At 40.0% G+C, this 24,695-nt stretch overlaps 1 protein-coding gene across 1 annotated transcript in view; it reads right to left on the reverse strand.

The window, feature by feature from the left end:
• Window positions 1-238: 238 nt before the first annotated feature.
• Window positions 239-24,695, reverse strand: part of STARD9 (StAR related lipid transfer domain containing 9) — a 98,544-nt gene continuing 74,087 nt past the window's right edge. Inside the window, exons 23-34 of the mRNA XM_033061541.1 lie at window positions 21,853-22,333; window positions 9,866-21,007; window positions 8,896-9,093; window positions 7,572-7,755; window positions 6,936-7,082; window positions 6,195-6,300; window positions 5,444-5,586; window positions 5,145-5,209; window positions 4,852-5,057; window positions 4,383-4,462; window positions 3,841-3,999; window positions 239-2,790 (exon numbers count right to left, since the gene is read on the reverse strand). Coding sequence (XP_032917432.1) covers window positions 2,689-2,790; window positions 3,841-3,999; window positions 4,383-4,462; window positions 4,852-5,057; window positions 5,145-5,209; window positions 5,444-5,586; window positions 6,195-6,300; window positions 6,936-7,082; window positions 7,572-7,755; window positions 8,896-9,093; window positions 9,866-21,007; window positions 21,853-22,333 — 13,013 coding nt within the window. The 3' untranslated portion in view covers window positions 239-2,688. The remainder of the gene's footprint in view (window positions 2,791-3,840; window positions 4,000-4,382; window positions 4,463-4,851; window positions 5,058-5,144; window positions 5,210-5,443; window positions 5,587-6,194; window positions 6,301-6,935; window positions 7,083-7,571; window positions 7,756-8,895; window positions 9,094-9,865; window positions 21,008-21,852; window positions 22,334-24,695) is intronic.

Genomic DNA, 24,695 nt, shown 5'->3' on the forward strand with positions numbered 1-24,695 from the left:
AACAAAACTCCCTTTGCTTGGGGAAAGCACTGTCACAGAACCCAAATTTAAGCAGTGACTGTGTTCTTGAGCTTCTTGATTCTTGTGCTGGAAGTTCATATTCCATGCACACTCCTCAGCAGGTAAGTAGGAGTCCTACATCTGTTACCACAAACTTGTGTCTGTGTTGTTTTTCTATCCAGCATGGTTCCACAGATGGGTATCTTAGCTGGAGCAAAATAAGGTGGGGCACATTTTCTTGTGTAGAAAATACAATTTATTGTGGATATGAAAATAGCAACCTTGATTTAGGAGCAGAGATGCAACCCTAGGTGGTACAATACAGTTGGTTTGATCATCTGCTGCTCAGCAGTAACTTAACTTACAGGAAGTTGGTTTTTGCCTGCTGTAGATTACCAAATTCGATATCTGCTGGGCCTTTGTGACTTCCTTCCAAACAAACCAATGCCATACATTAGCAAGTACCATAAAATGTTGTATTTGCAAAGGAAAACATTCATATAAATAGGCTTTTTAGTATCAATTGAAGATTGTATTAAAAAAAAGTTACATTAATTCAACACTGATAAAAATAAAACTTAGCTTTGATAGCATATAAAAACGCTTCAAACCAAGCATATATAAATAACTTAATTTGTAAACGTAGAAAAAAAATATTAAGTAGATATAAAAATAAACATCTGATGCACTGTACAATAAGACACTATCCTTCATAGGCACTGGTATCGATGATCACCAGGAATCCCCCGAGATGTTTTTCCTACAAAAACTGCTTTATCACTAGTGCCGTGTCCAAAATAAAAGGGAAAAAAGGCAAAGCACTGAGCAAATCTGTAGTGGGTTGCGTGAAAACCTCCCCTACCTCCTCTGGAAAGCTATGGAAGCAGCACTGGGGACAGAGCCAATATCCCATGCTGCTGGTTCTGCTAATTTTTCCTGGGGCTTCACTCTACTGACTTGTTTGCTTTTCCTTCTGGGTTTCCACTGAAGGTAGGACATTACAAATCTGAGAATCAAAAAAGAACACTAATCTATTGGTGCTAGAATTGTAACTATGACTATCGGAAAATGAAACAAAGCAAATTTGTAAGTGAAAGGTTTTTTTTTTTCCTCCCTGATCTAATTTGAGGAGGAAGCCTGGGGTGGGTATTTATCAAAACTGCTATTTTCTTAAGTATCAATTTAAAATAGCTATTGTCTTTTTACTTAAAACTCACTATATTAGTAATGGGAAGTAACATAGAAGCAGAGAGCCAAAATTACACCTGTGCAAAGATAGAAGTAGATCTTGGCTCTTGAACTCAAAGGTGGGAAATGCAGCTAACTTCACCACGTGCTGAGAAAATGCACCTTGGACTAAAAGTAATTGTCTTAAAGTAGCAGGCACTGACTGCAGTAGGGCAGATGCTTGAGTACACATTTCTCACTTGACAAATTCAAAGTGCAAGAGCTTCTTGAACAACATGGGTTTTTTTGAGCTAATGAAAGCGTAACATAGCAGCTTTTATTGCTTAGATATATCTAAAGTGATTCTGTACTGTTGTGCTGAAGAATTAAATGTTGCTATTTGGATATTTGAGGTGGTTGTGGTTTTGTTTAAATTTAGGAATATGTGAACCAGCTAGGGACTGTGTTGAGCAAACATGTAAAGCCTGACAGCAGGATTGTTGGACTAAGTGCCACAGAAGTCCCATGAGGTCATTGAATGGGAAGAGTCTGTATTTGCTGCAGTGAGACAGCTGGTCACATTGTGAACAAGTAAATGTAAGACTATGACCAGACTATATTTTCAGCTCTTACTGCATTAGGGTGAAAGTGTAGAAGGGCTGATGGAAAAAGCCATTATGGAAAAATGTTGGAGCTATTCTTACTTGCAGGATTTAAATTCTAGAAACAAGCTGATTACTGAGTACTAACCTATCCATGACAGTGTCACTGTGTGGAACAATTTGGTTTTTTTGTTTCAAAGCACCTGATTCTGCAGTACAGTAAAACTGTGTCCTGAGGTATGGTGGTGTCCGCTGATGCTGCATAGTGTAGTGGCAATCTCAAACACCTTACACTGTCTGCAAGTAGTCAGCAAATACATGAAAAAAATCTATTTGGGGTGTAGGATGACTAGTGAATATTGCACTGCTTTGACTTCCCTCAAGGCGAAGGGAACAAGCAGCCAGCTAAGATAAATCATTTATCTACACAGTCAAGAATTCTGCATTTGGTACTTATCATTAGAAAGTGGCTTTGCAGCTCTGCTCCAGAGTTTGTAAAAGGTCTCGAGCCGTACAGATACTGCTTCCAGCCTAAACTTACATAAAGAAAGAAATTGATCTCTGAAGCTGCTGGGAAACAAGGGTTAGGTAATACACTCTAAGATTCTGGCAATTGTAAAGCAGAGTGTCTTCCTCTGCTCTTTATAGAGCAGCACACCTTTCTTCTCTTCTATGGATGTTTTCCACTGCTGTTTCCAGGAGAGGTTCCCAACTAAACTTGCTGCGTTTCTTACAAACGGTGTTGGCTAAAACAAATGATCCTTTTCTCTCACTGTATTCCATATAGTCCAGCAGTAGCAGCCAGGCTCCTGAAGTGAGGCTTGGTGGTGGCTGCCTCAGGAGGCAGCGTTTTCCATGACCCTTCAGACACTTGTGTGTCCCTGTGAGCTGTCAGGGGCTCTTGGGTGGTGCTGCAGCACTAAGCAGAGAGCAGGTGAGCCAGCCGAGCAATCACCAGGGGCTGCTGCTTGGCCATGGAGCTCAGGAGCCTGGCAGGGATGGCTGGGGCACCAAGGTCCACCTGCAGGGAGTACAGCAAAGGCTGCAAGTTGGGGTTTGTACCTGTTTCAAACAGAACACTTCTCCAGTCTGGAATAGCTCTGATGTAACGAGTATGTGTTAGGCACAGAAGTAGTTAACAGCCAAATGCCATCATTACTGTGTGGTTGTATCTTTTACTTCCCAATACTCCACAGACTTCCAAAACTTTGCTATTTGATGTTGCTTCTAGCAGGTATGACCCACATTGCTTTTGAGTTTCAGCTTGGATTAAAGTTTACATTTTGAGACACACAGTGTTATTGAAAATGTATATGCATACACTAAAGGGCAATATAAACTGCATATAAAACTTTTAAATGCATATATACATTTCACCTATGCATTGTAAAATGCATGTGATAATTAATGATTTTTTAAATGTATCCTTACATTTTACATAGATGAGTTTAAAAGATTAATGGCATTTATGTCTACATAAGCATTTAAATAAATTTTATACATTAAGGCATGCTCTTCTGCACATTTTTCAATACCAAGGACCTCTGTCTCAAAGAGGGCCTATTTTTCAAATAAGTCTAAAAAATGGACGATACGATTATAATTTTCTTGACTGGAATCCTAGTCTTGACTTTTCTTTTGTACCTATTAAGTGTGAAGAATTAATGACTTTGGTTACAAAAACGCATCAAGTATTTTCAGGGATTTTGAAAATAGTATAACCCAAGGTGGACTTCCTGTGTCCACAGCAAGGCAAAAATGCAAACAAGACTCCCCATATTGGCTCACCACATGAGAACACAATATATACTAAAATTGTTACAAGCCTTTACAGAATAACATGATATCCAAGGAAGCAGCCTTGAACACTGTCAAAGCTTGGGAACATGTGCTTAAATCGTACTAAGAGTCCCTGCATTGAAAAGTGTGAAAGAGGTGACTTTGTGGTCACTTCATAAGGTTCATGGAGCATAGCATAAGGATTGTATTTTTTGTTGCTTACCAGCTTTTAAGTGTTCTGCTGTGTAAGAGCTTTTTGCATTCACAGTTGGACATACAGAAAAATCCTTACCTGTGCCATGTAAATAACTCTGGTGATCTCTCTTCCATTCACTATGTCAGGTTCCAGTATCCAAGCACTTGGCAAAATCTCCCCTCTCACTGCTTCTTTACAAGGGTGGGGCATGGATGCATCATAGACAGACTGAATAGCCAGGACAGACAAGTTCTCCTGCACAAGACAAGGTGTAAAGATGACAATTTGAAAATTTTTATGCACATAGCAATGTTTTCTTTGTTTGCCATGAGGCATATTTCTCACATTACTTACTTAAAAGAATAGTAATTTTTCATGTTACCTATTAAATATGGTTTTACCAAAATCCTGTGTGTTTGTAACCAGAATATACTGTGTTACTGTCTGATGGACCTTGGTTGGCAATTGTCATTCACAAGAGGGTTTGACACATAAAACCATTTGTGTGATACTGGCATGGCTTTCCTTTCTGGTACACTGGCACTTCTGCAGATAAGATTGACTTCTTTCTCTCCTTTATCCTTGAACCAGAATATAAGAATGACTTCTCTGTGCTGCAGACAGAATGTTCACTTTACCTCTTTGGCTTCTACAGTAATGCAGCAGAAATCCCGGGGCTGCTTTAGGTAACAGAGGGAGGTGTCAGTCACTAAATATACTGGGGGAAAAAAAAAGGGGGGAATTAGATTTTGACAACTTCAACTTGGCACAATTTCCCTCACCCCTTACATGCAGATACATATTTTATTTTGGCTTGCTGCCTGGGAGCAGAGCTCTAGTTCATATGCTGTAATATATCATTTAAAATGCTTTTTCAAGCCACCTCAGGTTTCTCTTTACTTTCAAACCACTGTCTCTAACTGCACTTCTTAGCAAGATATGTTTAATATCAGCCTTGAAAAAGTCAAAGCTGAAGCTCCCCTATTAAATAATGAAATTGTTTATTTACACCTGAAGAAATGGAACAAGATGCCTTTAGCTTTCTTCCTGGCTGCCTACATCCAGATGTGATGGTGATTGTCATCTGCTCTGTGTGAGGATACTCACCCAGGTGAATGTGGCTGGTTACCTTCTTGTGTATTCGAGCTGTATTGATAGAGCTGTCGTAGAGGTGCCTTTTGCCAGGATCTCTCACCAGTCCCCACACATAGGGAAGAGGTCTTTCTATCACTCCTGCTCCCAGAAATCCATGCCTTGTTGCTGAAGGGAAGACTTTGTAGTACACCTGCACCTCTTCTTCTGTACACTGATACCTGTTGAAGGCAAACAAAAGGTATTTGTCCACAAGAGGACCAGGCACAGAGAAAGGCTCCCCTTACACAGACCTGCCATGGACTTACTTCCACCCAGCTGCTGCTTGGCACGTGTAGAGGTTCCTCAGGTTGTGAGAGCATGCTGCCATTACCTTAGAAAACAATCACAAATGATACCAGCTTCACTCAAACATTCCAGCTAACACCCCACCCTCTCTTCTGCACCCCATGGCTGCAGCCTGGCTCACTTTTACCCATCCTCCAAAATCGTTCAGTGTGTGTGTGTCTGTACCTGACAAATAGGTAACTGTGATGTAGAAAAGACTTGCCCCACCCATTTTTGCTACAAATTCCAGAAGGAATAAGTTAAAACTGTTTTTACTTACCTCAGTGGTAGCATTAGCCAAGATATGTTTGGATAGATCTTGGTAACCTTTTGTTGAGGAGGAATTGACAGATATAGTTAATCCATGAGTGAACCTACAGCTGGTACCACTTGAAGGAAGAGGTGGCTGAATTTCACTGGGTTCTGCAGGAAATAAAATAGCCAGAGAGGGAATGAAAAAAATTAAAATGTAACCCCACCATTATTAAATTGTAGGGACTTAAACTCTCCACTGGAGCCCCCAATCCATCCCATCCTTATGAAGGAGTGATAACATCCCTTGCCTAGACATTCTGTGTTTGGTAATTAGATGGTAGTTTTATCTTGCAGTACTGAAGTTTTAATGGTTATTGCCACATGTAAGAAAATAAAATAAAGAAAAATAGACAGCTTAACTCTTGAGGCTAAAAATAAGAATTTGCTTGCACATATAATACTCATTGCAGGTTTGGACCCCACACTCCTTGCTTCCTTCCTCCATTCAAAATATTATCCTCATATTATCTCAAAAAGCTGTACTTTGATGTTACCACATCAAAAGACCAACTTCAGAGGGAGCAAATCACCATTTAATATTTAAAGAAATCCTAAGCAAGTTCTGGCTACTGGTTGGTGGTATTTTTCTGAAGTCGTGTAAAGATAGGGACATAGTTGCAAGACCCAGATTCAAATTAGATTTTGATTGCATAAATGACAAATCGCATTAGACTTTGGGATGCAACTCAAAAGAAGCAAATGTCTGTTTTACTTACCAAACGTTGAATCCTTATGCAATTGCTCTAATGTATAAAGCTGACTATTTCTAACAGCTGAGCGACCTCGAGTATCTCTTGAAACCAAAGTATTTCCAGAAGAAACCTGATTGAAGAAAGTGCAGAAGTGGGAGCATGCATTTGAAGTGGGAAGAATAAACTGTGTTACATAGACAGTGCAATAGTAGTAGCAAATCTCCCTTACAAGGTTGGAAGCTTCTTTTTATCATGAGGTAACCCTTTTGCCTTTCCCTTAGTTATGAAATGATAATTTGACTTGGGAAATTTGGCAAAGCAAGTGTAAGGATGCATGGATGCATACTTCAAAAGTGACTTCAGCAAAGTCTATTTTCACACATGGAAACTCAAGTCAATGCATGCACCCTTCAGGAAGGCACACAGAATATCAGATGTTATTAGATTTATCACAAGGAAAGGCCTGTTGTTTCTAGAAATTTGATAGATCTCTGATGGTTACACAGGCAGTAGTAATGATGTGATTTTCTATCTATTAATTACAAACAAAAACAACCGAAAAATAAGTGTCATTGTCCTTTGCAATTACATTACAAAAAGCTCCCTCACCCCATATCATCCATCTACGTACTGGTAATGCAAACTTGTCCTTCTTCATAGCTGTGACAGAATTCAAATAATCTCAAAACCCATCTCTGTTCCTACATCGTGCCTCTGTGCTTGAAACACCAGGAGACATCAGTCTCCCCAGCAGTGGTTTCTCACCTGTCCCTCCTGGCTGCTGAAGTTACTTGCAGTGTATGTGGCAGTATTACTGCTGTTGTAACCAGAGGTTGGGCCAGAGGAGAGGCTGAGGCTGGAGTCTGTACATAAAGTGCTGGTACTTGCAAGAGTCTTCAGTCTTGCTTCTTCCTGTAACACAGTATTGCAAACAAAAAAAGCCCAAATAAACCACCCCAGCACTGAAAGTTGAAAGAGGAATCTAAAACCCATTTTCTTTCACGAAGTGTTGACACAAACCTGCCATACAGAAAGCATTAAGTAAGCAGGTTTGTTTGAAAATCTAAGATTATACAAACCATAGAGTGAATGACCCTGTAAAACTTGGCAGTCTGGGAAAATGCAGCTTTCTTCACATGTAAGAGTTCAGACTATCAAAGTAATGCTAAGATGCTTTTAAGAGGAAGAAGCTTTCTAAAAAGATGTCTTTTCAGTCCCATTTCTTGCTCTTTGTCTTCTTCTCAAGCCCCTGACTTGACTTTCTGATCAAATACAGTTGTTAAAGACTGAAGATTTTACTTTATCAATGCAACTACTCAATGCTAGAAGACTAAATAAAAATTACATACAAAGAAAATCCCGAGAATTCAAGATTACGCATACTTTCAATATAATGCTCACCTTCTGTAACTGAGAAAATATTTGTTCCCGTATCCTCCTTTTTTCTTGCTCTGCTCTCTCCCTAAGTTTGTCCCTAGCTCTTGCAATTTCAGTTTTGGTTTCCTCTCGTGCCCTCTGATAGTCTCGGAGCAACAGTTCAATGTCTGAAGGGTGCTGAACACTTCTTCTTTTTGGTTCTTGAACTCTGTAAGAATGGACAAGTAAGGGGAAACACCCATAATTACTTGAAATACCATAAGAAAAACATATTTCAATTTAGAACAGGAAAACTTGCCGGAAAAGCAATCATAACCCACCATATCAGCCTCCAAAAAGCTTCTCTTTGCTCACTAAAAAGGCTAAGTAGACATAAGCCTTGGAAAATTACTCAGATTGCAAGTCCAGTTTACTACTGAGATTATTACAGTGGTTTCTAAATCAGGTCTTCATATGAGATTATGGTTTTGGCATATCAAATACAAGATTATTGTGTTGGGAAAATAACTGTCTCCTCACCATGAATGAAGCAAAAGTCATTTAGGAAATATGCTGGGGATCAAGAAACTGAAATTCTAAATAATGAAGTGTTGCAGAGCTTTTCTGATATTTAAAATGAAACTGAGCTCTGTGGCTTTTAAGTTAGTGAAGGAGTGTCCTGGTTCCTGCCAGGACAGGGCTGATTTTGCTGGGAGGGGGGCATGGCCAGGACACAGAGGTTATTTTGTACCACCTCACATCATTGATGTGTAGGGGACAGGGACTTTTCTGGGGAGAAACTGTTCCTTCCAGCCAAGAGTGGCAGAGGGAGCCATCCCATATTGTCTATTATCAGGGGGCTTTCAGTTTGAATAATTTATTTTCTTACACCTTTTGTTATTAATGCTGTTGCTGTTACTGTTCTTTTTCTTATCTTATTGCTGTTTCCAGCAAATTGTTCTTATCTCACCCCATGATCTTTACCTTTTGTACCTCCAGTTGGAGGGGAAGTAGCACTGATTTTAGCAGGAGTACTAAATTGGAGAATACCATTTCTAAATCACAGAAAGAAGACAGATTGGTCTCTAATCAGTCCAGACTGAACACGTGGTTGTCCCCATTCATCATACACATATAATAAATTAGGCACTTGTTATGGACTGAAATAAAACTAGACTCAAGGTTTTAATGAATGTTTTCTAAGCATGTGTTTTTCCTGAAAGCATTTCCTATCCCAAAGGTTAATGCAACCACACTCAGAAGAATTCTGCCCCTGAGGTCCTGGATGTCAGTAAGAACCATTAAAGTTCACCCATTGTGAGCACTGTTAATGAACATCAGGCCTGAAGAGACATTTCTAATGCCCTACCTGGTGTTCTCCACCACGTCTCTTCTCAGCTTTTGCAGATATTCCCGGCGTCTGCTGGGGAGATCCAGATCCTTCTGACTTGCATCCAGAGTCTGGGACAGACTCAAATGCTTTTGGGGACTCAGGCTTCGGCTTCTTTGGTATCTTTGTAGCCTTTTTACTCTTTCCTTCCTCAGAGTTTCAATAGTTCTCATGTGTCTGTCAGAGAAACGTGATTAGAGTGACAAAATGCACCCTGCAAAGTTACATTTTCTGATTTTTTTAAAGCACTTAAATATTAGGTAGATTTGTAATGTAAAATTTTTATAGGAATCTAATACCATCTAATACCTCTTTGTCTACATGCTGAGAGATGATGTAGACATTCTAAAATGCCACTGCTTTTCTGACAGCAGGAAATGTACAAGAGGGTTATGATTACTGCTGGTAATGGCTGAGAGGCAAATTGAGGATGGAGATTAATGTAGTTGCTTCACAATTTTTTGTTGCAACACTTTCCCAAACTGAGTTCTACCATCACAAGAATCAAGTATCTTGATTTTAAAAAAATGTGTTTTACGTATTTATGGGGGGTTAAAATTATTTTTGTTTATTCATACAGAAATATTTATTCACAGAAGCATGAATGTGATATTTCCATAAATAGGATGCATCAATTATTTTTACATTGTAATAAATCAATTAAATGTATTTCCACATCACTGGGTACACATGATAATTCTTGTGGCTGCTAGGAATTTCGAGGCTGGGGTGACACTAGATTTGAATTACACCAAATCACTTTTCTCTGTTGAAGTAACCCCAAAATTTTGTCCTAAATGCATTGCTTAACAGTTTTTAAAAGAAATCTGATAGTGTATCTCTTCACATATACTTCACTCAGTGTGACTAATTGATTAAGTGCTCATTACTAAATGTTATGCTGTATGAAGTGTATCAAAAATACTTAACACTACATTAAGTAATTTACCTTTCATAAAGTTGCTGCTTCACTGGAATTGCCCCTGGCTCATCTGCAGTTCCTCTCTGGAGGACCCTCAGCAGGGCATCTGTTTCCCCAATGCCATAATTGAGCTTTGCTTCAGTCAGTTCCACTGTCAGGGGATGCTGATGCAGATCCAAGTGAATGCTAGACATGATCTGGGCACGCTCTCTCTGAAGCCTCTTGATCTCTCTGCTCCTGCTGTCGCAGGACTGGTAATTCCCTTCCATTTCTCTTGATTGTGAGCTCCTAGGCTTCTTTTCTGCCTGACTTCTTAAATCGGTCATGCTGCCACTCAAGCCAAGTAGCAAAGGAGGAGGGCTGCTCTTAACACCACACCAGTTGCTAAATTTATTGTGTATGGGTAAGTCACGGAGACTGTAGCTCCGAGGCCGGTATGGCTTTGCACAAGTCGTGTTCTTGCTGAGAGGAATTTCAGTGTCACATTCACTTCCAGTGACGGAATCTGTGCTGTCGTCTCGGAAGGAAGTCTGCACGTCGCTCACATCAGACAGAGGGGGAGGGCAGCTGTTCTCATTCTTCCAGAAGAAATCATGAAATTGTAGAGAAGATGCTTCTACCAGAGGTTCTGAGAACTTGCCAGCATTTGTCCTTCTTGAACAAGTGGCATTAATTTTTTGATTAAAAAATAAGTCAGCACTTGGAGAAGGGTAGTTATGAATCAAAGCAGCATCAGAATTCCCAGTGTACTTTTCATGCTCGGTTCCACCCAAAGAACCTCTTCCACCCCTTGTAACATACATGCAATGAAGAGAATGTGCCACTGAGCCCTGGTCTCTGACATCACCTGTTACAACTTCACTGTGGCCTGACACCTCCAGCGTGCTGCTGGAGTGATACAGCCGTTCTGCACAGATGGTGGTGTGCGTGTCAACCCTGAGTCTGTGCTGCTGCTCCAAGTCTTTTGAACCATCCTGTCCTAAAAGTTCTTTGGCTACTTTCTTGTCTGAAAAAGTTCCAGATTTCTTTCTGATGCTCTTGTGTTCTCTAGAGGTGCTCGATTCACTGTCTGTTTCTGTCTGTGAAAAACTGTCCACATGATGCTGCATGCTGAACTGTGGACCTGCCCTCAGCTTTCTCTGGGTGTGAAGAGGACTTGAAGCAACACTGGAGTATCCAAGAGGTTCCTTAATAGGGCAGACAGACTTCCTAAAAGCAGTCTGGCTGCTGGGACTAGCACTAAGAGTAAGAATAGGGGAAGAGGCCCTATCGACTAGCAGGGTATTTTTGTACCAAAATTTTCTCTCAGCTGGAGTCTCCGTTTCACTGATACTTCTTTTATCCTGAGTGCAAGACGTTGGAGAGGTGCTATTTGTAGGGCTGCTAACTACAGTGCATGAAGAACCATCTTGCCCTGAACTTGGCAAAGATGATGTGAGAGGTGAAGCTCTGGTACTAGCAAAAGCAACATTCTGCTGGGCATTTAGTGGTGTTTTTTGAGAATGTAAAGTAGGGGTGGAAATTTTGGGTAAAGGCAGATGCATAAAGGAGTCTTCCAAAATGCTGTCAAGACTGTCATGGAAGTCAGAATTGCCCAGGCTTTTCATCCCTGTTTGTTCTTGTGTTCTTTCTTCAAGAGAGGATGTTTCCTCTTTCCTTTTGGGAATCTCTCCTACTGTATCTGCACCAATTTCTTTCCAATCAACATTGACTGCCTGAGCTGCCCTCAATTCCTTTTCCATTTTTGCCTCCACTTGTTTTTCTTCATGTCTGCTTTGAGGTTTTTCCAAAATCTCAGTTTGAGTGCCTACATCTGCTGTAGTCTGAGTACAGCTATCTGACCTAACAGCACCTTCAGTTCCTTTTTGGTTGATTTTGGCATTCTGCTCATTATCTATCATACTCTGTTGGGAAAGGTTTCCCAGCAGCTCAGAAGTGTTCTGGAGAAGCTGTGATAGATGCATGGACAGGTTCTGCATGCTAGTCCAAGAAGAAGGCTGATGAAATAAATCTCTGTTTGTTTCCTCCTTTTTTGCAGAAACGTCTGTATAGCTTCTCTGATGTCTCCTCTGCCTTTTATATCTTCCTGTACTTGCTGTTTGTGTTCCTTGCTCACATGTAATGCCTGGTGGTTTTTTGGGAGGTTTTTCAGACTCTGAAGGATATAATAGCACAATTTCATCGACCTGCATTGAAGAGTTACCAGGCTGTGCAGAAGGATTCTCAAGTTCAGCAGTGTTGTTTTCTGAGTTAGTTTCCAATGTTTCACTGGATATGTTGCTGTACTGTTTGGTACTGTCACTCGAGCATACTGATTGAAAGTCTTGTCTGACACTGTCCCACTCTTGAAGACCTTCAATGCTACTCAAAGTGCTTGACAAAACTTTTGCTGTAGCATATGAACTTAGATGAGAATGAAAAGGAGAATTTTGAGAGTTCAATCCATTGTCTACACTGGAACATCTCATAACTTTACGATTTTCTATATTCAAAGGAATTTGATTGCAAGAGACATCACTTGCACTTCCAAAAACATACTGTTTCCAGCCAATCTTGCAGGCTCCATCTTGTTGCCATGGGTGAATGTATGGGTTGATATCACTTGATCTAAAATGCATCACATCTTTATTATCTTGCAAAAATAAGTCAGTTTCTGGCTGATATCCAGCTTCTTCTCCTTTCCCTTCACTACACTGAGCTACAGAACTGCTCTTTGAATGGATATTTGCTTCTGCACACACGGAACTGCGAGCTGAGGGTTGTAAGGATGATGGAGATTGGCTACTTTGGCTTCTTGCTGTAAAATTTTGTACGTTTTTGGGATCACAGTTTGTAATCTTCTTAGTTTGTGCCATTTTTTGCTGAAATCTGGGTTTACATTTAACTTGTAGAAAATTCTTCGATTCCTGCTTTGAAAATCTTTCAATTCCATAAAAATCATCTTCAGTTGGTGATGGAGGCTCTACACTCATATTCAAATCTTGCAGTGATTTAGATGCAGAATATAACACAGGATCTGCCTTAGAAGCTTCCAAAGCATATTCTGTATCAGAGAAAACAGCAATAGCTGGAGCTGATACTCTGTGACTCTGTAAATAAGGTCTCCTTTCACTTTGTTTATAGCCCTTTGCACTCCGTGTGGTAGAATACGATCTTTTGCTCCTGAATTGCACCAATTTGGATTCTTGAGGAGTTAAATCATGGTTTTCTGGCAAAAACTTTATGGAGGTTGTTTCATTATTTTTTACAGAAAAATTGAGTCTTTCAGATTTCAGAGTACTACTCCTCATTATAGTGTCTCCCATTGTTGAACAAGTGTTTGCCTCAGCATCAGCAGCAGGGCTATCAATGCTTGAACACATATTTTTGCAAAGTAAAATCTCTTTTCTACCATCTGTATTTGTTTTATCTGGCACCTGTTCTATCTGTTCACCTGCAGGCACATACTGACGATTATCTTGCAGATCTGCAGGGTTTCTTTCAAAACCCAGGACTGTGTGATACAGTTGCCTGGGATCAGGGCTTCTGTATGTGGGATATGCTTGACTAAATGAATTGCAGGTGTCTTCACGATCCACTTGAACATCTCTTGGATACAGATTTTCCAACACTGTAACTTCTGAGCCTGTTAATTCACTTGGAGAATTTGAGGATACAATACTTTGCTTTTCAGCAGGTTCTCTACTTAAAGTATTTGTCTGCTCTGTTTTTACTGCAAAATGTTCAGCCTCAGGATTTGAATGCAGTTCTTCCTTACTTTCGTTAAGTGTATTTCTGATTTGTCCCTCTTTAATAGGAATTGCCCTTGTAGTATCCCAAACAGGTAACGATGGTAGTAAAAGGGAATTATCATTTGCTATTTTCTCTATGTGTTTGTTGCAAGTTTCTTGTGGTGGAACTTTATCCCAATTATGCTGATCAATTTTTGTATCACTGTCAGTTTTCTTACTATTACTTCCATGTGCAGGTTCCCCATCTAAAGCAGAATTTTTGTATGAAGTACAGTCTATGTCTGACATTGGAAAATGCCTGTTTTCTTTTGCAAGAGAAAGTAAAATACTTCCTGAAGCACATACTGGCTCATCAAATACCACAGCTTTATCAGATTGAGTGTCTTGTATTTGCAAAACAGCAAATGGAGATTGTTTCAATGTATTTGAATGTGAAGTACCATATGTGCTAGTTTCACCATGGCCTATATTTGCAGTTAATGGAAATTCTGAAAATGCTGTTAAGGTTGGATAATTGACTCTTGCAAATGATTGGGAAAAATCTCCTTCTTTTACAGAGCACACATCTGCAGGATTGCAGGACACTTTCTCAGTCAAACAACTGTCCTGAAGTGAGTCCTCAAGCTGACTAAATACTAGAGATTTTGAGTCCCCAAGAAAAGAAGAGGTGTTAAAAGCACCAAAGTTCTTGGAGCTTTGGAATGTTGTCCCAGCTGGAGTGTGTTCTGCAGAGTGTGATGGAAGAGCCTTTGGTTCATTACAGCCAGTCTGTCCTTGGCTCTGGAAAGTGAGCAGACCTGATTCTGGTACAGTCACACTATTAGTGTTGCTGCACTGTTCTGAGAACCCATGAATTTTATCTTCTTTTATGTCATCACAATTCTGGAAATAACCTTGAACAATTTTCTCCTTTTGCTCTGTTCCCACAACTTTTTCAGGGAGTTTATTACTTTGAGCATATGTGGCCTCTGCAACTGCATAATTATTTTCCTTTCCGTCTCCTATTTGAGAAACACCAGGAAAAGTTACAGATACACTCAAATTGGTTGATTCACTTTCAAAGTATTTTGTTTCTTCAGAGAGAACAGTATCATTTTTACCTTTGTCTCCACTGCTGACAATTAAACTACCTGCAGATGGTACTGGACAATTCAGAAAACCAGGAGAACATTCAGAAGTGCCTAAGTTCCTATTATAATTTAGAAACTCGTTACCATAATGGGGATTTTCCTTTGGAGACTTGTTCAGGCCTTCTGAAAGAGCTGAATCTTTCTCAGAAACAGTGTTGTGTGATTGGTCTACACAGCACTCTTCAGAAGCCTCATGTTCCTGGTTTTCTGTGGGCTCATGCTGATATCCAGCTACACCAGGAAACTCAGCGTTTTCACATTTACTGTTTGCTGTAGGATAGCTTGCACTTAAAAATGTCTTCTCATCGTGCAGTGATGAGCCCCCCAAGTGAGGAACTTTCTGAGTTGTATTAATATTCTGAAATTTTTTTTGGGTAGAGCTTTCTAGCAAAGCATGGGTTTTTCCCACTCCTATGTCTTCTATTACTTGTTTCTCTGAGGAAGACAGCAGGTTTAAAGTATCCAACACTTGTGAATCAGGCACAGTGATATCCTTTACTTCTTGGGCTGTATCTTCTATGGAATTAAGACAGTAGTTTAATAATTTATTAACCATTAAATCCATACGGTGTTCTTCATAAGCATTATTAATATCCTGTATTATATCTTCAGAAGAATTTAATTTTTCCAAGAAAAATGAGCTTCCTTCAGCCCTTTGCTGAAGTACAACAGTTCCAGACTCAAGACCACCTGCTCTGTAGGGAGTGAAAGAGCTGTTCTCATTGACTGGCTGCACAGACATGGCATCATCAGGTCCATTTTTAAATACAGAGGATTCCTCCTCCTGCCTCTGCTGCATGGTTGTGGTTTGCAGAAGAGCTACACTCCTACTTTGTGTTTTACCTGGAAGATGTTCATCTTCTCCTGTTTTGTTGGCTGTAACAGATGCACCAACACCAATCTCAGTCTCTTTGTGGTAAGGCAGAACAGTTCCAGTTCCACGACTGCTGTTAGATGGTTTTATACATCCTTTCAGTGTAGCAGGAACATCTTGAACAAGATGGGAATCATCACTTCCTCCGAGATACACAGGTTGGCTGACAGACTGGCTTGGGGTATCTTGAAGTTCTTGGTTTTTTTCTGTACACCTCTGTGATGCTGGTGGATTTTGTTGCTTGCTAATGTCTTCATTGTTTCCAGAAAAGCTGGTAGATATCCACTGGCTTTCTCTTAATATTTCATTTAATCTGCTGTCATCATGGGTAATTTGGTAGCTGCCTTTGTTTTCAGGGAACAGTTCATCCAGGTTTTGTAGAAAGATCAGTTCTACCTCCTCTGTGTTTTCTACAAGTATCTGCTTTTGTTTGTTTGCTTTGGCCATTTCTACTAGCTTCATCAATTGTACTTTCTCTTCCTCAGCTCTGGAGCCTACTTGATCCAATTCACAAATATCAGAACTTATTCTATTTATACCTACATTCAAGTTTTCTGACGTGCCATGCTCAGGAGATTGCACAGAGTGACTCATATACCTATGTCTGTCAAGACTTGTAAATTTTTGTTCAGTTCTTTGTTGGTCAATACCAGCACTATCATCCACTGGATATTCACATGCATCAATGACATTTCCTATCTCTGCAGCAGAGTCCACTGAATCACCATCCTCACTCATGTCACTAGGGTCATGGTATCTTGAATCATCTTCTAAGAGTGAATTTGGTTCTACTTCGGAAGCCATCAGGTACCTTTCAGGGATCTTAAATTGATCTAAAATTTCTTCTTTGTCACCTCTGTGACCATACATTTGAGACAGAGCTGGAGACTGTTCATTAAAATAAACATTTTCCTCTGTGCATATGTCTTCCTGCCTCATAATAACCAGCTCCTCAGCATTTGTCATGGTATTTTGTTCTTCACTCCCAGTCACTTTACATTCATTAACCTCGTCTTCCTGGGGCAAACAGTTTGGTACACAATGCTCAATTAAACTGTTAGAAGTTATTTGCCTTTCATTTTCAAGTTTTGCTGAAATATTTCCTTGGCTCCTAGGGATTAGTACTGTTCCAGCTACATTCTCTGTTGTTCCGTTTATCTGTAAAAGTCCTTTGCAAGTATCAAGGAATCCCAAAGTATTCTGAATAATATCTGTTGTGTGGGAACACACAGGTGAAGGAGTAGTTTTGGAAGCAACAGAAAGCTCTGCTGAATAAAATCCTATTTCTACTTTCTCACTTTTTTCTTTTTGGCAAAAGCTGCTTGTTTTAAGTTGGCTGTCAGAATGTGCAAGAGCTTTTGATTCCTGAGTGTGCTCTGCCCCAGTGCTGGCTTCCTGCAGTTCATCTTTGTCTACCTCTTCATGTGTCAGGCACAGATTTGTATTAAGGAGAACTTCACAAGCTGAGATATCAGTAGGTTTCTCTGGATTCTGATTTAGACCAATGTCTTTTAAATCCTTTCCACTCCTGTCTTCAGTTACACTTTGGGCTACTGGACTGTCAGGTAAACTTTCAGTGTTTCTGGATTTAATGCACTTTTCCAATGCACTTTTTTCTAAGTTGCTTGGATTATTGATTGATTTTAGTATTTCTTCATCCCTTGCTGTCCCTGTATTCTGATAAGGAGCCATGGCTTCTTCTGTATCCATTTCTTTGTTTCTGAAAAATTTGGGTTCTTTATTTTTATATGAACTATCCTCTTGAGAAATGGCAGCTGATGCATTTGTGTTGCATTCAGATACCCTTCCCAACTCTGTATTTGAGTCATGTTCAACATGAAATATGTCCTCTGGGCAATGACTTTCAAAAAATGCTTCTTTCTCTTCTCTAGATTCAAGTAAAGATTTGTTCTGTGTTTTTGTTTCCAAGAGAATAGAGGCATCAAATTCTGCAGAAATATCGATTGTCTTATGTGTAGTGTTTTTCTGCCCTGTTGATTTGGAAGAGCATGTTGGGCAAAGGCAGCCAGAATGTGCATCAGAACAACTTTCTGTGACACTGACTTCCACAGTAAGATTAGATGTAGCATCACACTCTCCTTTCATTATTCTGACATGCTCCAATAGTTTATCATAATTTTCAGCCTCAGATGCACTTTGAAAAAGATTAGCTTTTGTTGAAACTTTGTAAAATAGGCTTGAATTAGATTCTGGGAGAAAATCATTTGTATTCTCACAAATAGCAGCAGGAAAGGACTTGGTGTTTTTCCCATTTACATTCAATAGGAAACAACTTACTTCATTTACTACCTGGTTTTTGTATTTGGATGAAAATTCTTTCTGAACTTCAGCCTGAGAATTCAATACATTGTGTTCTTTGCTTTCACTGCTTTCTTCTCTTATGTTATCAGTGCATAATGAGTAAGTTTCTGAAATTTGCTGGGATAAGCAACTTGTCTGATTGTCTGCTAGAGCACAGGCGGGGGAATAATCCTTTGAATCAGGTTTGTGTTTGAATTCATAATGATTTAGTGAAGACAAGCCTTCATCCTTTGATATGTATTCTCCATGATCGCTGAACGAAGGCACCTCTGGCACAATGTCTGCCAAGCTATCTGTGCTTATTTCCATACAGAGTCTCTCTTTTTGAGACATCTCTATTGGTGTTGCAGACTGGTCATAGCTTGCACTGGCAACAACAACTAAAGGGTGACATTGATATGTTGTTTTCTGTGAGGAAAAATGTGTCTCTGCTGTTACTTCTGCAGGTGTTTGCTTATGATCTCTTTCTTGCATTGTTTCCAGATTACTCTCCCCAGACCTGGGGGGCTCTTCTGTATCAGCTGATTCTGATCCTTGTCCAGCCAGAGTCTGAAGCTTGTAAGTGCTCACTAGAGAGCAGTTCTTGTTTGTTAAGTCACTGAGAAAGAAACCTTCATCACAACATGTTGGTAATTTTTGTACTGGAAAAAGCTGCCCACAGTTTCCAAACTGGATGTGTTTTACTGCAGTTGTCTGTGTTGAGGTCATGTTATGAGCAAGTCCCATAGAACACTCAGCATCAGGTGCACTGACAGATGCCCTTCCACTGCCTGAATCTGTCACACTTGATTTTGTCATCAAGTTATTGTAGTCATTATCAAGCTCATCTTTGGAAAAAGTTTGGACTAAGTCATCTTCTAAATCTGCACCTACACAGCCATTCCTCTGCTCCACAATTTGCATGGGTAATACAGAGATAAAAGGTATTTTTTTCAGGGTGTGATCTTTTGGCAGCTCTGGATGAGTTGTGGGGAGAGAGGTCTCCACTTTCTTAGATACCAGTGACAGGCAGTCTGCCATGGAGGTGCTTTCCACACAGCTGAACGTTTCTGCACATTCAGTAGCAGACCTGTAAGCAGACAATTCACCCAGTTGCTCTTCTTCAGGATGCTGTGACCTTGAGTGTTCATAATAATCATGCTCTGCTGAAGTAGGAACAAAAGAGGAGCTTGGTCCTACTGAGCTAACAAATGAGGACATTACGTTTTGAGATTCCAAGGAAGAATTTTCATTAGAGTTTGTCCAGCCCCTAAAAATCTTATTTAATGATCTGCTCTCAGAAGCCCCACTTGCAGTTGTTGTTGTTTCAGGTAAAGGTACTTCCAATGTGTCAGAGGAGAAAATTGAGTTTATTTGGTTCACATGATGAGGACTGCGAGTAATGCTGTGAATCTGCTTAGAGCCAGAAACAAAAGAAACCTCAGCAGCTGACTGCTTTAGATCATCTTTCTTTAGCCAAAGTTCTGGTTTGCTCAAGGAGCACAGATGAGCATCTTGAAATTCCAAGTTTTCATGGGAAGAAGATGCTGTTATGCTGGGGTTGCTGGTGTCAACCTTTGAGTCACAGGAAGACCAGGCATCATTAGTGAGCAAAGGATTCCCACTTGTATAATAGAGTCCTCTCTCGAGAGACCTTTCTTGTTCTACATAGGAAACTTTTGCCCCTTTCAGCAACTGCTTGCAAGCATTACTGGAAGCAGTCTGTACCTTGGCGTTCAGATAAAAGGAGCTGCTCAGCTTCAGATCACAACTGGTCCCTTCTGTATCTCGGTCACAGATCTTGGATTCATGGTCTTCCTCACCCTGCGTAGCTGGTAATTTAGGAGTTTGTAACTTCCAGAAAATCTCTGCTGGCACTTCATCAGATGAGTCAGATCTGGATTCTTCTACCAGATCTTCTGCTGGCATCTCTTCTCCATCAGCTAAGCTATCCAGAGAAAAGCTTCTTTCAGCCTTTCCCAGTCTCCTATGAGATGCATATGATGTCACCAAAGATGAAATATGGTTCTCGGTTCTGCTTTTGTAAAGCTTAGATGGCTCATGATGGGCCTTTAACTTGTGAAATTGGCTTGCATTTTGATTTTTAGCTTTATTTTCCTTTTCTATCAGAGAGTCTTGTGACATTTGACTGTCATCACTCTCAGAATCTTCTGGGTTGGCAAGACATTTATTTCTATCAAAATCTTCCAGTTTCGGTTTCTCTGGAAAAGCTTTTGCATAAGCACAGGAGAGCGAATCTACAGAATAGGAACTGTCAGTATCAGAAATCTCATTTTCCTCATCCTCTTGCCAGTTCCCCAGCACATCTGTGGCTGTCTTGGACACTCCAGCACTTAGTATCTCAGCACTGTGCCACTTTTTTTCAACATAAGAGAGTGGTGTCTGTGAGTTCACCTTAGTGAGATTTCCTACTGATGTCGCTGCCATCAGAAATTCTTTCTGTTCCACCGATGATTTCTCATGACTTGGCAAGTCTGAGTTTTCCTCTCTCTTCCAGTTCTTGACTGTTTGGTTTAGATGCAGTGATGGTGGGTTTCCATACACTGTTTTCTTCATTTGTTTAGGAAGGTTTTCTGGAGAAGACCTGTGGCCTTTTCCATTGATATCCATTCTAATCTTTTTATTGGATACCTGAGCTAAATTTTGTGCTACATTGCTACTGGCAGGCTGACTTAAATCTCCTAGCACCTTTGATTTTGTCATTCTTCTCCCTGTAATAAAAGTTTTAGGCTCATCTTTCTCCTTAGAAAGATCGGGAGAGGAACATTTAGAGGTCTGGTTTTGAGATCCAGCTTGCCCTGGGCTGTCATCCAACTTCTCAATTTTTTTATAATTTTTATTGATATAAGCCATGACAGGTGAATCATTAGTGTCTTCTTCTGCTTCTTTTTTATTTTTAATTGAACATCCTTTTTGTTTTTTAGTTAGCTGCCTCTGGATTGAAAAGGAGATCCCCTTTTCATCATTAAGGTCATCACTCCCAGAAATGTCTTTGCCACTTCTGTAAAGGTATTCTACAGGTGACAACCTCCCTGCTGTACTACCTTTACAGTGTTGATCAGTATTTGGTGAGGTAGATAACTTTGAGACAGACTCCCTCTTCGAAAAACAGCTGTGGAAATAAAGAAGAAATACAGTCCAATGCTTGCTTGAATAATGTAGTTAACATTTCCACCACAGTAACATCTTGCAAATAAGAATAACAATTTATGAAACAACACTCTTAATGCCTCCCAAAATCCAATTCTAGCAGGGAATAAAAAAAAAATTCTGTGACTAAATATGAAATCCCCTTGCTATCTGGAAAGATGCTCTGCACACAAAGAAATAGCTCAATGCTATGAGGTAAAGCTTCCTGTTGAATCTCTGTAGGCTCAAGTAGCTGTAAATGTTAATCAAAAATAAAAGATAGTTCTAAGTCACAGAAATCCCCTCAGCAGAGTTTAGTTATTTTCTACTGTGGAAATAGCTAAGGACCATGCTGTGATAGACACTGTAGCATCCTAACATTTTAGCACTGAACAGAGATATTTATTTAGCTTGAGAAAGGCTGACCAGTATAAAAGTCCTATCCATAATCACCCCAAAGATACCAATATTCTGAAGAGTTTGATGATAATCAAGACAAAATTGCGCAGAAATTAGTATTTTCCAACACTCTGAACAAGGCAACTATAAAAGTTTAGCCACTTCTCAAAGATGTAAAAAGTGCAGGAAGGCTTGAGAGACAAAAATGAGAAAGACCACGTCAAATAGATAAATAGGGAATGTACTGTACAAACCCAGAGGAAAAGGACAAACAGCTTGATGTACAGTATAGTGGGTTCACTGATATTGCAGATTTAGGGATTTTTTCCAATACACAGAAAGGCATTCAGGATTATAGACAGCCACTGAAAATACCCTGAATTTACATTACTTTTGAAAGTGCAGATGATTTGGCAGATGTTAACTTACCTGGGTACCTGGGGCAGGTGTGAGTTGCAGAACAAATGCCTGTGCTGCGAGGAGCTCAAACCCAGCGATTTCTGTCTCTTCTGCAAGTGGTGATCCAAAGAAGACCATACATCAATATTGTCACTTGGGACTTGGGGCTGTTTCCCACACTCCTCACTGAGCCAGCAGCTAGCTTCCAGCTGCTCTAGGTTTTGTTTAGCTTCCAACAGCTTCTGCTTCTTGACTATCCTTTCCAGTCGGAACTTGACCTTTTTCCGTCTTATGTTTCTTTCAGCCTTTTTTAAGGAGTATCTTTGCAGGAGCTCCAGCTGCACCAGTCTCTTCTTGTTCTGCTGCAGCAGAGAAAGGCAGGTTTCCAGCCCAGTGGTGCTCTGCACCTCAGCCTCTGCACACAGTGTAGACTCTGTTTGCACTGCAAACTCCCTCTGCTGCTGCTGAAGAGCAGCCAGACGTTTATTCTCATTTATAAGCCACTGCTGGTCTGTAAACAAAACAATGATTGAAAGTAAAAATCATAGGGAAAACATTATTTGTTATTAGCTTGTTTCTTAATTTAATTAGCCTTTATAAGTCATTTGAGAACAGAATCTCTATGCATGTGGAGACTTGACAAACTATTTAAAGAAAAAGGTACTGGTGCTCAACTCATTGATAAATAAAAGCCTCTTCATTGGGTTAAGGACTCAGGTAGCAACTGCAGAATATAAGCAGGGGCTTGGCCAATACAGCTAAAGAGCTTGGTAGTTAAGACCTTTTCTGTAAGAAAAATGCAGAACAAATATCAATTTCTCAAAGATTACACTCAAATATCACCTCAATTTTGTTAAAATACAGTGGAAGCAAGAAAAGACCTGAGTTCAACTCTGTGCACTTTTCAGACACAGGATATGTATTCACAGTAGAGGAGCATGACTTCTTTGGCTTTTTTCCTGTGAAATATGCTAATACTGCTTTAATTATTCTGAAGTCATATGGTAAACTTTGTATGGGAAAGAATATATGTGCATTGGGAGCAGAGCTAACGAGGGAACTAGAGGATGAAGTTGCACAAATGTTTGTAAACCAAATGCTTCTTTGTGCCTTTTGCTCCTATCCTTTCCTCTTTAACTTGGCTAAATGAAAACAAACCCACCTGCAAAGTGTTTTTTCTCACTTACTTCAGCATGCTGGAAATGGCAAATGAGGGAGTCCAGAGTAATACTAATGGACTTTTTAGCACAGGAAATGGCAATTTTTGTGTTCACTGCTGGTGGCAAGTCCAGCAAGCCTGGAGGCTGGACCTCCCTATGCCCCGCTGTGGATGGCCTCTTTGCAGGGCAGCTGACAGCCACAGTCCTGGGGATGGGAATGCAGCCTTCCAAGTGAGTTGCAGACAAGGCCACAAGGGTGTCATCAGATGGGTACCTGCCTGAGAGTTCTGCTACCCTTTCTAAATGCATCAGATGAAAACTTTCCAAGCAAAACAATCCCTGTGTGGCACCTGGCTGAGGCAGAGCAACAACCACAAATTTGCTGTCTCTGGCAGGTGTGGCTGCCCCAACAAGCCCTTGCCAAAACAGCCTGATGGAAACCCACACATCTTAGCATGTAATCATAAAATTTCAGAATTTTAAAATGGTTTGGGTTGGAAGGGACCTTAAAGATAACTAGTTAAATATACATGAAATAAAACAAATACTGTCATGGCAAAGATGCAGGTGAAACCAACACAACCCTTGGCTATTACGACAAACAATTAAAAAACCACAAGATTGCATCGCCAGTCAATGTGTATTTTTTCACAGAATTACCACTCTACTCCACAAAAACAATTAGATTCTCTTCTGTTAATGATCCCTACAATTCATAAATGTAAAATATGCTCACATACCAAGTGATTAACCTAAATTGCTAACAAAATATGTTCCCTCTGCTTACACACTTAGTCTTCTCTGAATATTCAGAATGTGATCTTTTCAGTCAGCGAGGATGCAGTAGAGAACAGAATTAGGCAGATTTGTTTTAAACCCTGGACGCAAGACTACTTTTATTCCATGCAAGGGATGGATATGCTTAGAGGTTTTTCAGAGCACACCAGCTTCAATCTGAGCTATGATGAACTGTAACAAAAGAAGGGATTATTGAGATCACCATGACCAGGTTGTATCTGATGGTTTGAACACATTCTCTTAATGAAGCAGATTTTTTATGCTGCTATAAAAATATACATATTCAGCTCTCAAAGCAAACAAAAAACCCCATCCATTGCTGAACGAGCAATGTAAAAATCTCAGGCCAGTTCCTTTACAAGTGGAGCATTTCTCAAAGAACCAAAGTTTCCCAAAGCACTGTTGTCTCACTAGCAGCATTTTTTTTTGGTTGAGCTTACTCTCAATGTGCAGTCCTTTACTAAATAAGCAATGTTTCATTGCTTATTAAGGAATGTAGGAATTAAGAGGTATTTAAGTTTGGTGTGATGAAGGTGGAGGGCTACCTGCAGCTCTGCACAGCTGAGCTGCAAGAAAGGAATTTGGGCCTCTGGAAGTTTCCCTAATGCAAGAAATCATTAGTGCAGAGACATTGTAGGTATCACTTGCTTGATGAATACTGATCTTGTGAAACATACTTCATTAGTGATCCCCACCACAATGAGTGTCCTGCTTATGTTGGCAGTTCTGCATAGAGCACATGCACAGAGTAGGAATTCTAGCTCTATAGTTACTCTATGGATAAAAGGGAAGCATTTTTGTCATTATGTTAGTTAATTTTTCTTAATAACATTTTTAGTTTTCACATACAAAACTTTTTTCCTCAACTTTGGTTCCAGACATGTTTTATTTAGCACGATTTTAGCAAGCAGAATA

This window comes from Catharus ustulatus, chromosome 6 (assembly GCF_009819885.2).
Source record: "Catharus ustulatus isolate bCatUst1 chromosome 6, bCatUst1.pri.v2, whole genome shotgun sequence".
In the NCBI taxonomy this organism is placed as follows: domain Eukaryota; kingdom Metazoa; phylum Chordata; class Aves; order Passeriformes; family Turdidae; genus Catharus; species Catharus ustulatus.